Here is a 12,942-nt window from a genome sequence, read left to right on the forward strand (position 1 = left end):
AGGCCTCAGGGCTGCCCATATTCGAGTTCTTCATTCACCAACTGCTATTCAGCAAAACAGCTGGATCAGAAGCGATACAGCCAAGAAGTAGTTAGAGTTTTATGTGTACAACTGTTCAGATATAGATTGTCTGCTAGAGGCAGAGATAATGATAGCTTTCAAGGCTAATATGTTTGACTAGGATGGAGCTGGTGTTTGAAAGAAGAGATTAAAGTGCCAGTAACAATCACAAAATGTTTTTCAAGATTCAAATGTAAGCCATTGGTTGACAGTATACATTGATTTCCCCCTCTCCTCTTTCCTTTTCCCCTCCCCCCTCCCTAAGTATCAATTCTACACATGCCAGAAATTTTATTACACAAATCTGTACAAAGCCTGTTAAAAGTGATAATTCATATTGCAGTATTCCACATTAAAATGTTTGGGTGAAAAATAAAACTACAGTGCATGTTCTGGGACTTCTAGATACAGCTGGCATGAATGTGTTGCAATCCATGCGCATGCCAAAAAAATTAAAATAAAGCAGATCAAAACCTAATCTCCATAGCATTTCATAACCTATAGTCATGTCCTTAGTTCTTGATGGAAATATTACAATATTATAATGACTATCCTACCTGCCGTCAATAGTTATATGACGATCTCTAAGGGTTGTATGAGATGCAAGCATGCCTGTGCCCAACCTAGTTCAGACATAGGTGGAAGAAATGTTTCCTGCTTGGATGCTGAACCACAGTGAACCTCAGGCTCCCCATTTCTCCCTCTTTATTCCGTCTTCCTTCCCTCCTTCTTTCTTTTGGATGAAATTTAATGCTTTTGATTTTAAACTATCCACATTTCCTCATGATGTTCAAACTTGGGGAACTGTGATTTGCTAAAATTATGAGCTAAGATCAAGCCAAGGTAAAATCATGGTTATAGACCCTGGCTTCTTCTCAATTCAAGTTTTAAACAAAGCTCACTTTCCCAAACTCAGACATCATAGGGAACTGTGGTTAGCTTCTGGTGCATGAATAAGCAGAGGGAAGTAAACAAGCCCAAAGCTCTCCATGCCTCATTCTCATGCAGGAAACGTGGCTCCTTCACAGCTAAACTGGGCCTCTGTTTTCATAGCCAAATGTGTAAACTTCCTGGAATTTAAATGTTATGATAAAATATAAATCTGAGAGAAAATTTAATTATTTGCAACAATTAGTTTATGATTAGACTGACATTACTACTTTCTGCTATATAAGTTGGGCAGACTTCCAGACTGTGCCCCTTCATTAAATATCTAGAGCTGTTCTGTATTGTGCAACACTTGAAAATAAATACATTTACAATTTCAAGTCTTCTATCCTCATATAGTTAAATACAGAAGCACTTGTATCGTCACTTACATCACCAATTTGTTTACTTGGATCTCCTAGAACTTCTAGGGTTGTGTCCAATGCTGTGCCAGCAGAGTTTCACTGGTACAACAGGACTTGTTTCCTTTCTTCCCCTGCGTGCCCACAGAATATGCTCTGGAGGTGACAGGAGAGGAGGGCTCACAGAAGTCAGTTGTGCCAGCGAATTACAGTGGGACATTGTGGGATATCCGTGGACAAGTATATTTGTCTTCCAGAGAAGTAAAGCACTTCATTGTCCATTGATTAATCCTCATCTCAGCAAAGTTTGGATTCATTGCTTGAATTAAAAAAACAAAATCAGAAGTCCATTAAGGTTAAAAGCAGTGACCCAAATAAAGCGATAGATTAATTTGTTGGGTTCAGAACTTTAAAGCTCTTTGCATTCATTTATGATTAGTCAGTTCAATGATAGCATTTCTGAAATCAGAATAGTTCCTCAGGCAGTTTGGGGTATATTAGAACTACAATACCATCTACTGAAGAATTCTGCAGGCCTCATATTTAAACCCCATTGATTTAGGAAAAGTTAAGATTTAAATCTAATTATACAATTGCAGCTCATAATTTTTCTGTGCTTGGAGTGTTTTTCAAGGCATGATACATGAAGGGATATTCTTCACTGAAGTCATTAGAATCTCCTTAAGCACTGAGCTATTAAACACTGTTGTTCTTAAATGCTGCAATGTTGTTTTAAAGGTTAAGCAAAATATTTTCAAACTCCTAATGAGACAGAATACTTTCAATAGTGGTATAATAATGATACACTCTCACTTTACAAATTCTCCTTTTTCTTTTAGATGCAAGAATTACGGAATACAGAAGGAGCTCAGTATAGTTCCCACCCCCAGATAGCAGCCATGAGACCAAGGGTTCAACCCGGAGATATGAGGCAGCCTGGAATGCTGCAACATGGTCAGCTGACAACCATTAACCAGTCACAACTAAGTGCTCAGCTCGGTTTGAACATGGGTGGAAACAATGTTCCACATAACTCCCCATCTCCTCCTGGAAGCAAGTCTGCAACTCCTTCACCATCCAGTTCAGTTCATGAAGATGAAGGAGATGACACTTCAAAGGTATGACTAGCAACATACTTTTGTTTTTCAAGGTTTGCAACCAGCAGAACATCACACTGTAAGCGATTCTATAGTTGTATGATATTGCTTAGAAGTTATTTCCATCAAAACAGCATATTTCTGAAATGCGCTAACAAGAAAGATGATGTTCAAGGCTGGAGTAAGAAGTATGGCAGGAGAGCTGTTCAGCAAGAAAGAATTCTAGATTTTTCTTACAATGTGTTTGTTTTAATGAATGAGAGCATGGGGACATGTTGACAGAAGCAGAAGAGGACAGGAGAATAGCACAGAAAGGGAATGTGAATTCACGCAAACAATATGTAATGATGGCCACCAGCTCAGGGGCGAATGAAGGCGTTGTGACACCTGGGGCGGGGTGTCACTACATAAGACACATGTGCAGCGTTGCTACGTGCCAGGATTCTCTGCTCGCGGCTGCAGCCGCTAACTGAGGATTCTCTACATGTGGCTGTACTGGCAACGGAGGGATCCCACCGCTGTCCGTACAGTGCTGGAGCGGTGCCGCCAGCAAACCGCTATGTACAGCGCATGTGTGTTGTCGTTACGTACAGCACATGTGTGCAACACCGCACATGTGCTATACATAGCAGTTTGACACTGGCGCCGGGATCCTCTGCTCGCAGCTGCAGCTGCAAACGGAGGATCCCCCACATGCGGTTGCGGTGGCGTGAGGAGCTTCCTGCAACCAATCAGAAGCCGCGCTTTGGTTTTCAAATGTTTTGAAAGTCGAACGGACTTCCGGAACAGATTCCATTTGACTTCCAAGGTATGACTGTAGGACTATTATTACCTGATTAGCTTAAGTTGTTAAACCACAACTCAAACAACAAAATAGTATTTTATGGAAAAATTAAATTTCACACACACAGAGAGAGACTCAAATGTTGATAATTATGGAAGGGTGGATACAAGCCCAATTTTGTCCAAATTTCCCTTTTTGGGGATTTTCCCTAGAAGACAGTCCTTAGAAGAAAGAATTCTGCTGCATTCGTTTTTGTTAGTGATGCATGAAGCTTTAAGACTTACCAATAACTAGAATTTTGCAGTTGCCACTTCTATGTACCATTGAGATTATTTAATGTAACTTTCCCCATTTTCTTCACATTTATTTTGACCACTTAAGTGTTCTGAATGAGTACTGCCTTCCAGTAAATGTAACAATTCATCCTATTGGTTCATTAAACATGTATATTTCTGGTGCAGTGGTACCTCGGGTTACAGACGCTTCAGGTTACAAACTCCGCTAACACAGAAATAGTACCTCGGGTTAAGAACTTTGCTTCAGGATGAGAACAGAAATCATGCAGTGGTAGCAGCAGGAGGCCCCATTAGCTAAAGTGGTGCTTCAGGTTAAGAACAGTTTCAGGTTAAGAACGGACCTCCAGAAAAAATTATGTTCTTAACCCAAGGTACCACTGAATTGCTATTTATAATTGTGACACATTAGATGCTTTGTATGATCACAAATCCGTATTCCTAACTAGACAGATGACTGTGTGTTGCATGGTTGTTTGAATTTCACTTATGAAAGGATTTCATGGAATTTAGAGAACAGAGAGTAATGAGAGGACTGTAAACAGCAAATGTTAACTAACTGAAACATGATCACTAAAGTACTACTGCAGCCTATTCTGTTTATGTAGCAGAGGCTTTACCATTTTTACTTTATATGGTAAGTTATAAGTAGAATTTTATGTTGTTTGTTCAGTCTATTATGCAGATGGTACTTGATTAAAATCTATTTTAAACTATGGTGATTACTGCGAGATAGTGTGAACGAAACAGCTCTCTTACTGCCATTAAAGGCCTTGGAACTATTTCAGTTTATTTTAAATTTGCTTATAGGCGTTCCTTAACTTCTCAGGGGACATTTAGATATCAACAATGTGCCTTATTTGATAGTCTTAAATCCTCTACTATATATCCTTGTGATCTATTATTTGTGCAACATGGTTAATACACACATTTTTAAAGTGAGAGACTATTGCTTTCTTGTGATAAATAAGTTAAATACATCACTATAATTAAGCAATAAGGCCTGACAGGAGGTGGATTACCATGAGCTAACTACACCTCTAGGGATTTTGAAGCACAAGTCTATGCTTAGCAGAATAAGTATGAGGATTTTTTTTAATTATTTCCCATCTGTCTCTGTTTTGGTGGTTAGCAGAAAAGTCTGTGTAACTGCTAGATGCTTGTAAGCATAAGGTAGAACATCATCCCCATTATTTTCAAGGTTATTAGTTGTGGAATTCTTTTTAATTTCCACATTATAAAAAGAAAAAAGAAAAGAAAGAAGAGAATTTCCCCGAGGAATATTCACTCTGCAGCGTGGTAGAGAAACAAGTCAAAGCCAATGGATCATTTAAACTCCTTCAGAGATGTTCAATTTGCCAAATAACCGTTTCCATACTTAACCTTTTGTGAACATTAAAAGTTACTCACAAGGCTAAGCAGTGAGTTATAATTGTAGCCCAAATATGTAAGATTTTATTTAGATGCTTTTGAAAAAGTTGAATTTCCCCTTAGTGCTATATTTCTGGCATGATAATGCGTTGCCACCTGAACACAACCGCTCCAGCAGGGGAAATGCTTCGGAGCTGTACATGGGAAGATGGCAGCCTGACAACTGTGAAAGCACTCTAGTGCTTAGGTATTTAGGGAACAATCCCAACTCGCTCCAGTGGGGCAACCACTGCATCACCAATGCTGCTTCCCACAGTGCTAGGGGATAAGGTGGGGGCAGGCAGTCTATGGAATCTTCTACCCCAAGGTGTAGTAATGGCCACCAGTTTGGATTGATCAAAAGAATTAGACAAATTCATGGAAGATAAATGGGACGTGGGTGGCACTGTGGGTAAATCCTCAGCGCCTAGGACTTGCCGATCGCATGGTCGGTGGTTCGAATCCCCACGGCGGGGTGCGCTCCCGTCGTTCGGTCGCAGCGCCTGCCAACCTAGCAGTTCGAAAGCACCCCCGGGTGCAAGTAGATAAATAGGGACCGCTTACTGGCGGGAAGGTAAACGGCGTTTCCGTGTGCTGCGCTGGCTCGCCAGATGCAGCTTGTCACACTGGCCACGTGACCCGGAAGTGTCTGCGGACAGCGCTGGCTCCCGGCCTATAGAGTGAGATGAGCGCACAACCCTAGAGTCTGGCAAGACTGGCCCGTATGGGCAGGGGTACCTTTACCTTTACCTTTATGGAAGATAAAGCTGTCAGTGACAACTAGGTAAGGTGGCTATGTTCTACCTGCACTCTGGATGGCAGCAGTGGCGTAGCGTGGGGGGTGTAGGGGGGCCCGGCCGCACCGGGCGCAACATCTGGGGGTTAGGGTTAGGGGGCGCAAATCCACGGGTTAGGGGGTGCAAATTACTTGCCTTGCCCCGGGTGCTGACAACTCATGCTACCCCACTGGATGACAGCATGCCTCTGAATAGCAGTTGCTGGTGAGCACAAGTGCAGAGAGTGCTGTTGCACTCTTGACCTGCTTATGGTGCTTCCTATGGACATCTGTTTGGCCACTGTAAGAACAGGATGTTGGATCAGATGAGCCTTGGGCAACAGGTTTCTTATGTTCTTATGAGTCTAAGGGCTGAAGAAGACCACATGTTTGGGTGCTTGCCCAGGCCAAAACCTTCCAGCAGGTGAAAAGCTACCACATCAGATAGATTGTTAGGCTTGCATATTTTCCACTACAATGCTGCTTTTAGACCAGAAACAGCTATTACATAAGTAATCAATTTGCGGCATAAGATGGAAGATTTAAACAACAAAATTTAAGTTGAATGAGCCTTGCTCTTTTTCCTGAGGTTTCTCCTACTTTTTGGTAATGGTAGGCAAACAGATTTGGTTTAATAATCCATATTGGGCATGCAGCTTGATTACTTCCATTTCATTCCCCCTCTGATGCAAGCAGGCAAACAAACCGGGGTGGGGTGGGGTGGCGCTTAGTCCAAACTCAGGATCATGACTTGTTTCTATCTAGTCATGATCGCCTGCCAAACTTAACTCATATTTGTTGACAGTTTATAGTTATTGATTTTTTAGACAGCAACAAACCACAATCCCAGGTTCACATATGATGCCTCCCCCAGTGTGAAGCAAACTGGAAGCAACAAAACTGTGTGCCCCAGCTTCTTAGCTTACAGTTCACAGGGCCTGTGTAATATTGGCTACAGTGGCAACCATTTTAAGACTGCAACCATTGCAGACTTTATGGTCTAAGCCAGCTTTTTGCTTGCTTTGTCTCTCTTCCCCACTCCCCCTCGACCCCACACATTGCTTTCCTTAATATCCAGTCTGATGAAATGTTTTTGGAAAACTCAAAAGCTTCTCACTAAACCTTTGATATTTGAAGATCTGAAGAAGAATTATATGGAAGATTTTCCCTATTTGTCAGTAACACCATCTTTATACTTGCTCTCTGATTCTTTCTTGGCTTCAGTGGGAGTGGCATTTAGAACATAAATAACATTGTGCTTCTAAATGAATTGTTGGAGTTATCTTACCCCAGCACCAGTATCAAAGTTTTAATAAAGCTGTTTTCTGTTCTCTTGTCTGACAACTGAACCTCTAGGGAAAAGCACAATAGACATTTGACCTTGAAAGGCAAAGTGATAAAAAAATGATACCCCTGGCCATACAGTTATGTTGATCAGCAGCCACATAATAGATATTCTTTTAAGTATCCAACTTCAGATACTGTTACACAAACAAGATTTCAAAAATAGTTTCATGGTTTTCGATACAGCTGAATTGCAATCATATACAATTCATGTCCAATCCCATCCCTATTAAATCAGGAGGAAGACACATTGATTCTTAGGGTTTTTTTAAAGCATGCATACAATTGATGCCAGTACTAAAAAGGGAAGGAAGAAATCTCCATCAGAGAGAATGTAACTTTTACTGCACATGGATTGCCCCAGTGGTTGAACTATAAGCCAGTGTATAATGTGTTATGAAACACTTTGCAGTGATGTCATGCCATTAGCAGTAAGACTTGAAAAAGATGAAAAGCTAAGCCAGAACTTAGATGCAGCAATGAAATGAAAGCAAACTGTAAATGTATAATAAAATTATGAAAATAAGATTACATAACCAAAAATACCTAAAATGCATTTTATAGATGAAATCATGTAAGATGCCAACAATTTGGATTATGAAAAGCACTCTAATTAAAATACAATTTCAAGCAAAACCCCAGATGCATATTGGTTGAGAAATGGGGATTTAGTTTGTTCTACGATCATGATAGTTTGTATTGTAATATAGTCTTTGCTTTCTTTGCAGATCAATGGGGGAGAAAAAAGACCTGCCTCTGATATGGGAAAGAAGCCCAAAACTCCCAAAAAGAAGAAGAAGAAGGACCCTAATGAGCCACAGAAACCTGTTTCTGCCTATGCATTATTTTTCCGAGATACTCAAGCTGCCATCAAAGGCCAAAACCCAAATGCTACCTTTGGCGAAGTTTCTAAAATTGTCGCTTCCATGTGGGATGGCTTGGGAGAAGAACAAAAACAGGTACAGCAATACACATATACATATGTTAAGTTGATTTAACTTTCCATTAGAAATGGGTCTATTGGCTACTGTGTTTCTTTGATTCCAAAGAGAATCAATGTGCCACATCAGAATATGAGCCACAAAAGGAAAACTTGCTAGAGGAAAACTGGATCAGCTGCATTGGCATCCTTGCCTATATCTTGACAGTGTTGTTGTGATTGCACGAGCTCTGGGCCTAGATTCAGCTACTGTTATATTAGGAGACTTTTGGCACAGATATGACCAAACAGCTGCAATTTTGGTGCTCATCCCAGGCACATTCCACCTTAGAAGTTGATTCTGATCTGTTGATCTTTTCAGGACTTGCCTCTTCTAGCCTATCCGTCTTTGCTGGTTTGAAAATTCCCGCAGGATCATACCAAAGGAGTGTCTGCACGTTCCTTTGACTGGCCGTGCACTTTGCTCTTTTATAGGAGAGCCTGTATTCCCTTTTAGTCAGTGCCAGTCGTCCATCAAAGGAAGCCCTTCCCAGTAATATCTGATATTCTTCTGGCTCCAGCAGAATATGATTGCTGTAGCACACTGATGTGCAAAGTGTTATTCTGTTTTTAGCATATCTATATGTTGTGTGCCTGGGCCCTTGTCGGCAGAAGAGAAGTAATAGGCGCCCATGATACACATGCAGTCCCATTCCAGACAGCGTTTGGAATGGCTATTGTTTGACAAAATTGCATTTCCCAAATGACAATGTGTTTCTGTTTAAGTGGTAGGAAAGTGTGATTTCCTCATCACAAAAGAAACCTTTAAGAAAAGATATCTGGATTACTTTGCAATAACTGTGAAATTATTGTATAATAAAAAGATGTCTAGAAGGGCCCAGGCCATGTCTTGGGCTTGAAAGAATTAGCAGCTACCTTTGTAATGCAGCCCTTCTGTGGAAAAGAGAAGTGAAAGTCTGTGATTTCAGATGTGGGGGGGGGGGTATTATTTTAACACAAATGCAAAAAGGAACTCTCAGCACTTCTTTATATTCCTCCCGATTGTCTCTTCCAACCACTTTGGGACTTTCTTCAAGTGAATGGTGAGGGGAAACTATAAATGAGACCTGTGAAATCAAATGATAAGGAATACAACAATTTCTAGACTCCTAATATCATTTTTTTTAAAAAAATAAAAAAATAGAAACAGTATCTTCCATATACAGAAGAAAATGCATTTCTTGATCACATGTCTGCTATTTAGCTATTCCCTCTGCACTGTTGCTGCTGGTTCTGCTTGCTTTTTGACACAGTCTAAAATTTTAGTCGAGTTTTGCTGTGTACTGTGTGGCTTATTTGTTGTTTTAAGCTGAATGAAACCCGACTTGAGGCTGCATGGTGAATAGCAGGCTATAAATGACATTAATGTTTCCATGAGCCCCAGCCAGCATGATCCATTCCAGCCAGGGGTGATAGGAGCTGTAATCCAGCACCACTCATAGGGCCACAGGTTCCTCACAACTTCATAATGCAACAAGAGAAGGTCCCTGTTACCATTCACAGAAAGAATTAATTCCCCTCCACTACCACCACCATACAATGCTGTCCCATCCTCAGGCCATGGCTATATCCCTCCTTAGTTCCCCTAGGGAAAGGTAACAGAGATCTTGCAATCTGAAAAGACAGAAGGTAGTGAAAGCCCAAGAACTACTAGGAATACACTCCCCTCCACCCCTTAAAAAAAACCTTCTCCTGTCCCATTATAGGGAATTCACAACAAGAAGCCAGTCAGCTGAGATGAACAAATTTGTCCCTTGTTTAGAATTTACACAGAAATGGTTGCATACAATTATTTTCTTTTGAGTATTTGCCAGACATGTTACATTAATTGACGGAAACATCCAGGGGTTTCTCATTTTCCAGCTGTGTTTATTTGACTAGCATATGGGAGCATGCAAATTATTAAAGGAAAGCTGTGTTAATCACTTGGCTTTGGCAGTTTCTCTTTGTGAATTGCAGAGAAACCAATGTGTATTCCATTAAAGAACACATAGTACAGCCATCTGAAAAGTTGCTACCTATTGTCATGTAAGTCTTAAACCTTCAAGCCTAATTCAAGTCAGTGACCACTTTGGCATTATCTTCAACAAAACAAGATTTTGCCCTAGGAATCTGTCGAGAAAGGTTATTCTTCTTAGCCATCATTATTATTTATGTGTGGCTTATAAGGACAACTAAATTGGCTAGTGGGCCAAACACTGGGGCAATGGATAGCTTGTCCAGGTGCATTAAGGAAGGATTTTTCCCCCTCTTCAATACTCTAATGTATACAGCAATGTCTATTGCTTGAAGTAACATGCTGGGTTGAATGGACTATTTGTCCATTTCAATACAGGAATTTTTCTATAATATGTGAATATATTATATTTCAGTATCATGTGAGTGGCTGCTTGCTTCAGGCTTCTAAAGTACATGCTGTGTTCAGACTAAAGCTCAGGAGCAAAATAAATTGTGGCCTCCTAAATCTCCCACCCTCTTCTCCCAAGGCCAGCATTAAAATGATAGAATCATGGAACTTCAAGAAGCCTTAAAAACTTTTCCAGGCATAGATTTTCCTTCAGAAAAGACAATCTGTCAAGACCAAGATGTGAGTGGCCTTTGTATATCCTTGCTGGATGTAGGATCTGGGAAGAATCTGCAGGTCCTTTGGATGGGCTTTCATATGGCAATAATTACTTTTCACCACAATCCATGTTTTGGTCCTGTCCAGGCTAGACTACTGCAAAGTGCTCTACTTGGAGGCTGCCTTTGAAGGTGGTTCAGAAACTTCAGCTGGTTCAGAATGAAGCTGCCTGACTACTATTAGACAACTTTATTATATCAGCTGCACTAGTTACCAGTGAGTTTCTGAACCAATTCCATGGGTTTTGACCTTTAAGGGCCTAAGCTGTTTCCCTGCAAGCTGTTTATTTGACTACCTGCACTCATATTTCCTTGTCCACGTCATGATCTGTTTTGTAGACTTTCCTGCTGTGCCCATCCCCATGGTCAGTAAAGTGGGTGGCCACAAGAGAAAGGTCCATTTCTGTGGTGGCACCATGACTATGGTATTCCTTATTTTTGGACCTGCACCAAATCTCTATGCTGCTGGGTTTTCTGAAGGCCCTGAAAAGGAATCTTTTCCAACTGCCCTTCCAGGCATGATGTTTGTTAGCTGAGTGACAGTCTGACTCAATTATGTTTTCCCCTGTTCTGCATTTTTTAAACTCAAGTGTTGATTTGCAGTGTTTTAAATTTTCTATGGCTTTTAATCTTTTGTTTATTTATACACTGGTTCGGACAGGCAAGCTGCCTAAAGATACTTTAAACAAATAAAATAAAATAAAATCTTCCCGCTTTATTTGTGAAAGAAATATTGCTTGCAACTCTTATGGTGTTAGCATCTTCCATGTACATCTCTGAGCAAGACAAGACTGGCTTAGGTCATCTTTCCCCCATTTTATCCCTATTTTTCTTTTTACGACATGGGTACTAAGCTCTGCCACTGAATCTTTTAGCCACTTGTGGTTTGGTTTTAGGAATGTTGCCCTCTGTCCCCCCTCCACATCACTTGGTGTGCCCCTTTGGTTTCTTTCTAAATAAACTTACACTGCCCATTTTTCTCTGCTCGTGGAAAACATGCACGTGGCAATTAAGAGTTAAAAGTATTGTGATAAATGGAGCTTTCCTTGGCTTTCAGACAGAAATCTGAGTTAAAAGGCAGTGTAGGTAATTTTTCTTCCCCATTCTGGGAGTCTAAGAAAAAAACCAACAACTTAAATCCAAACCAGATGTAAATGTAAAATGAAACTTAAATTCCTAATTGGAGACCCAGTGAAGCTATAATAGAATGAACAAATTACAAACAAAATGTTCTTGTTTACATTAATATAACTGACTTCATGGCTTCAGCCAAAAGAGCTCAGTAAAACATGCCATTATGCTAAAAATGGAACGGCATGGCCACTCCAAAGTGTGCTGCGCAAAGTTCACCTCTTATTTGTAATGCCACTGTTGTCAGTTGAGTCAAAGCAGGAATGGCCTGGTCCCAATATATGTGCATTTGCACGTGTATGTTTATTTAAACCTTGTACGTGGACCTTGTAGGAGGAAGACCAGTCTATGTTCCTAGGGACCCACTGCTTAATGATCAGATAAGACATGCCAGGGAACTGTTGGAGTGCTGTAACATATGCTTTCTTACAGGCTGCATAATTTGTTCTCAGTAATATTAGCTGTAACAGTTCAGCTCAATAGCAACACCTCATTATTTTATCCCTCAGTATTTATTCCTATGTTTGACGCCTCATGAAATTACTGTTAATGTGTTTATATAAGGGCAGATCTGACACAAGTGGGAAGGATTTAATTTCCCACTCAGTCTTTCCTGCTGATATGTCCTCTTTCCCCCTGGTAGAAGTGGCAAGTGTAAATAGTTAATTTGCTTCAATTATGAGCCTGTCCTGCTAAATTAGAAGCAGCAGGGATATGAAGAGCTAGAATTATACTTCTGAGGCAGCTGACAAATCCTCTGAGCCCACAAAATCAAATCATTTACTCCTCGCTGGTGTTCAAACACCCACTAGACAAATGCTGCAGCTTATTCTGTATCATTGGATGAAACTCAGATTTTATCCTGCCAATACTTAAGGAAATCAAAAGCATTTTGATGATACTGTCAACGTTCGTGTTGCTGTCTGCTTCTTCTTTACCAAACTGAAAGCTTACAAGGGTTTGAAACATGGCTACTAAACATTTCTCATATTGCGTAAACACATGCAACCTCAAAACATGGTCATATTAAGGAGTACAGGAATGCACCTTTAGTTGAAGCAAGTACAGTAGGGGGGTAAACCCCATTCATTATGAAATATACTCAGAGTCGCAAAGTGATTTCATGCTCTTTATTCAGCTCATAGTGGTGAGGAGGAA

The 12,942-nt window shown here is 40.5% G+C and overlaps 1 protein-coding gene across 5 annotated transcripts in view; it reads left to right on the top strand.

The window, feature by feature from the left end:
- The window catches only part of TOX (thymocyte selection associated high mobility group box), a 191,594-nt gene that overhangs the window by 145,999 nt on the left and 32,653 nt on the right, over positions 1 to 12,942 (top strand). For all 5 annotated transcript variants that reach the window (XM_077932983.1, XM_028736880.2, XM_028736882.2 and 2 more), the window contains 2 exons: positions 2,189 to 2,467; positions 7,781 to 8,011. In XM_077932983.1, the coding sequence (XP_077789109.1) occupies positions 2,189 to 2,467; positions 7,781 to 8,011 (510 nt within the window). The remainder of the gene's footprint in view (positions 1 to 2,188; positions 2,468 to 7,780; positions 8,012 to 12,942) is intronic.

The sequence above is a fragment of the Podarcis muralis genome, chromosome 8, assembly GCF_964188315.1.
Source record: "Podarcis muralis chromosome 8, rPodMur119.hap1.1, whole genome shotgun sequence".
NCBI classification, from domain to species: Eukaryota; Metazoa; Chordata; class Lepidosauria; order Squamata; family Lacertidae; genus Podarcis; species Podarcis muralis.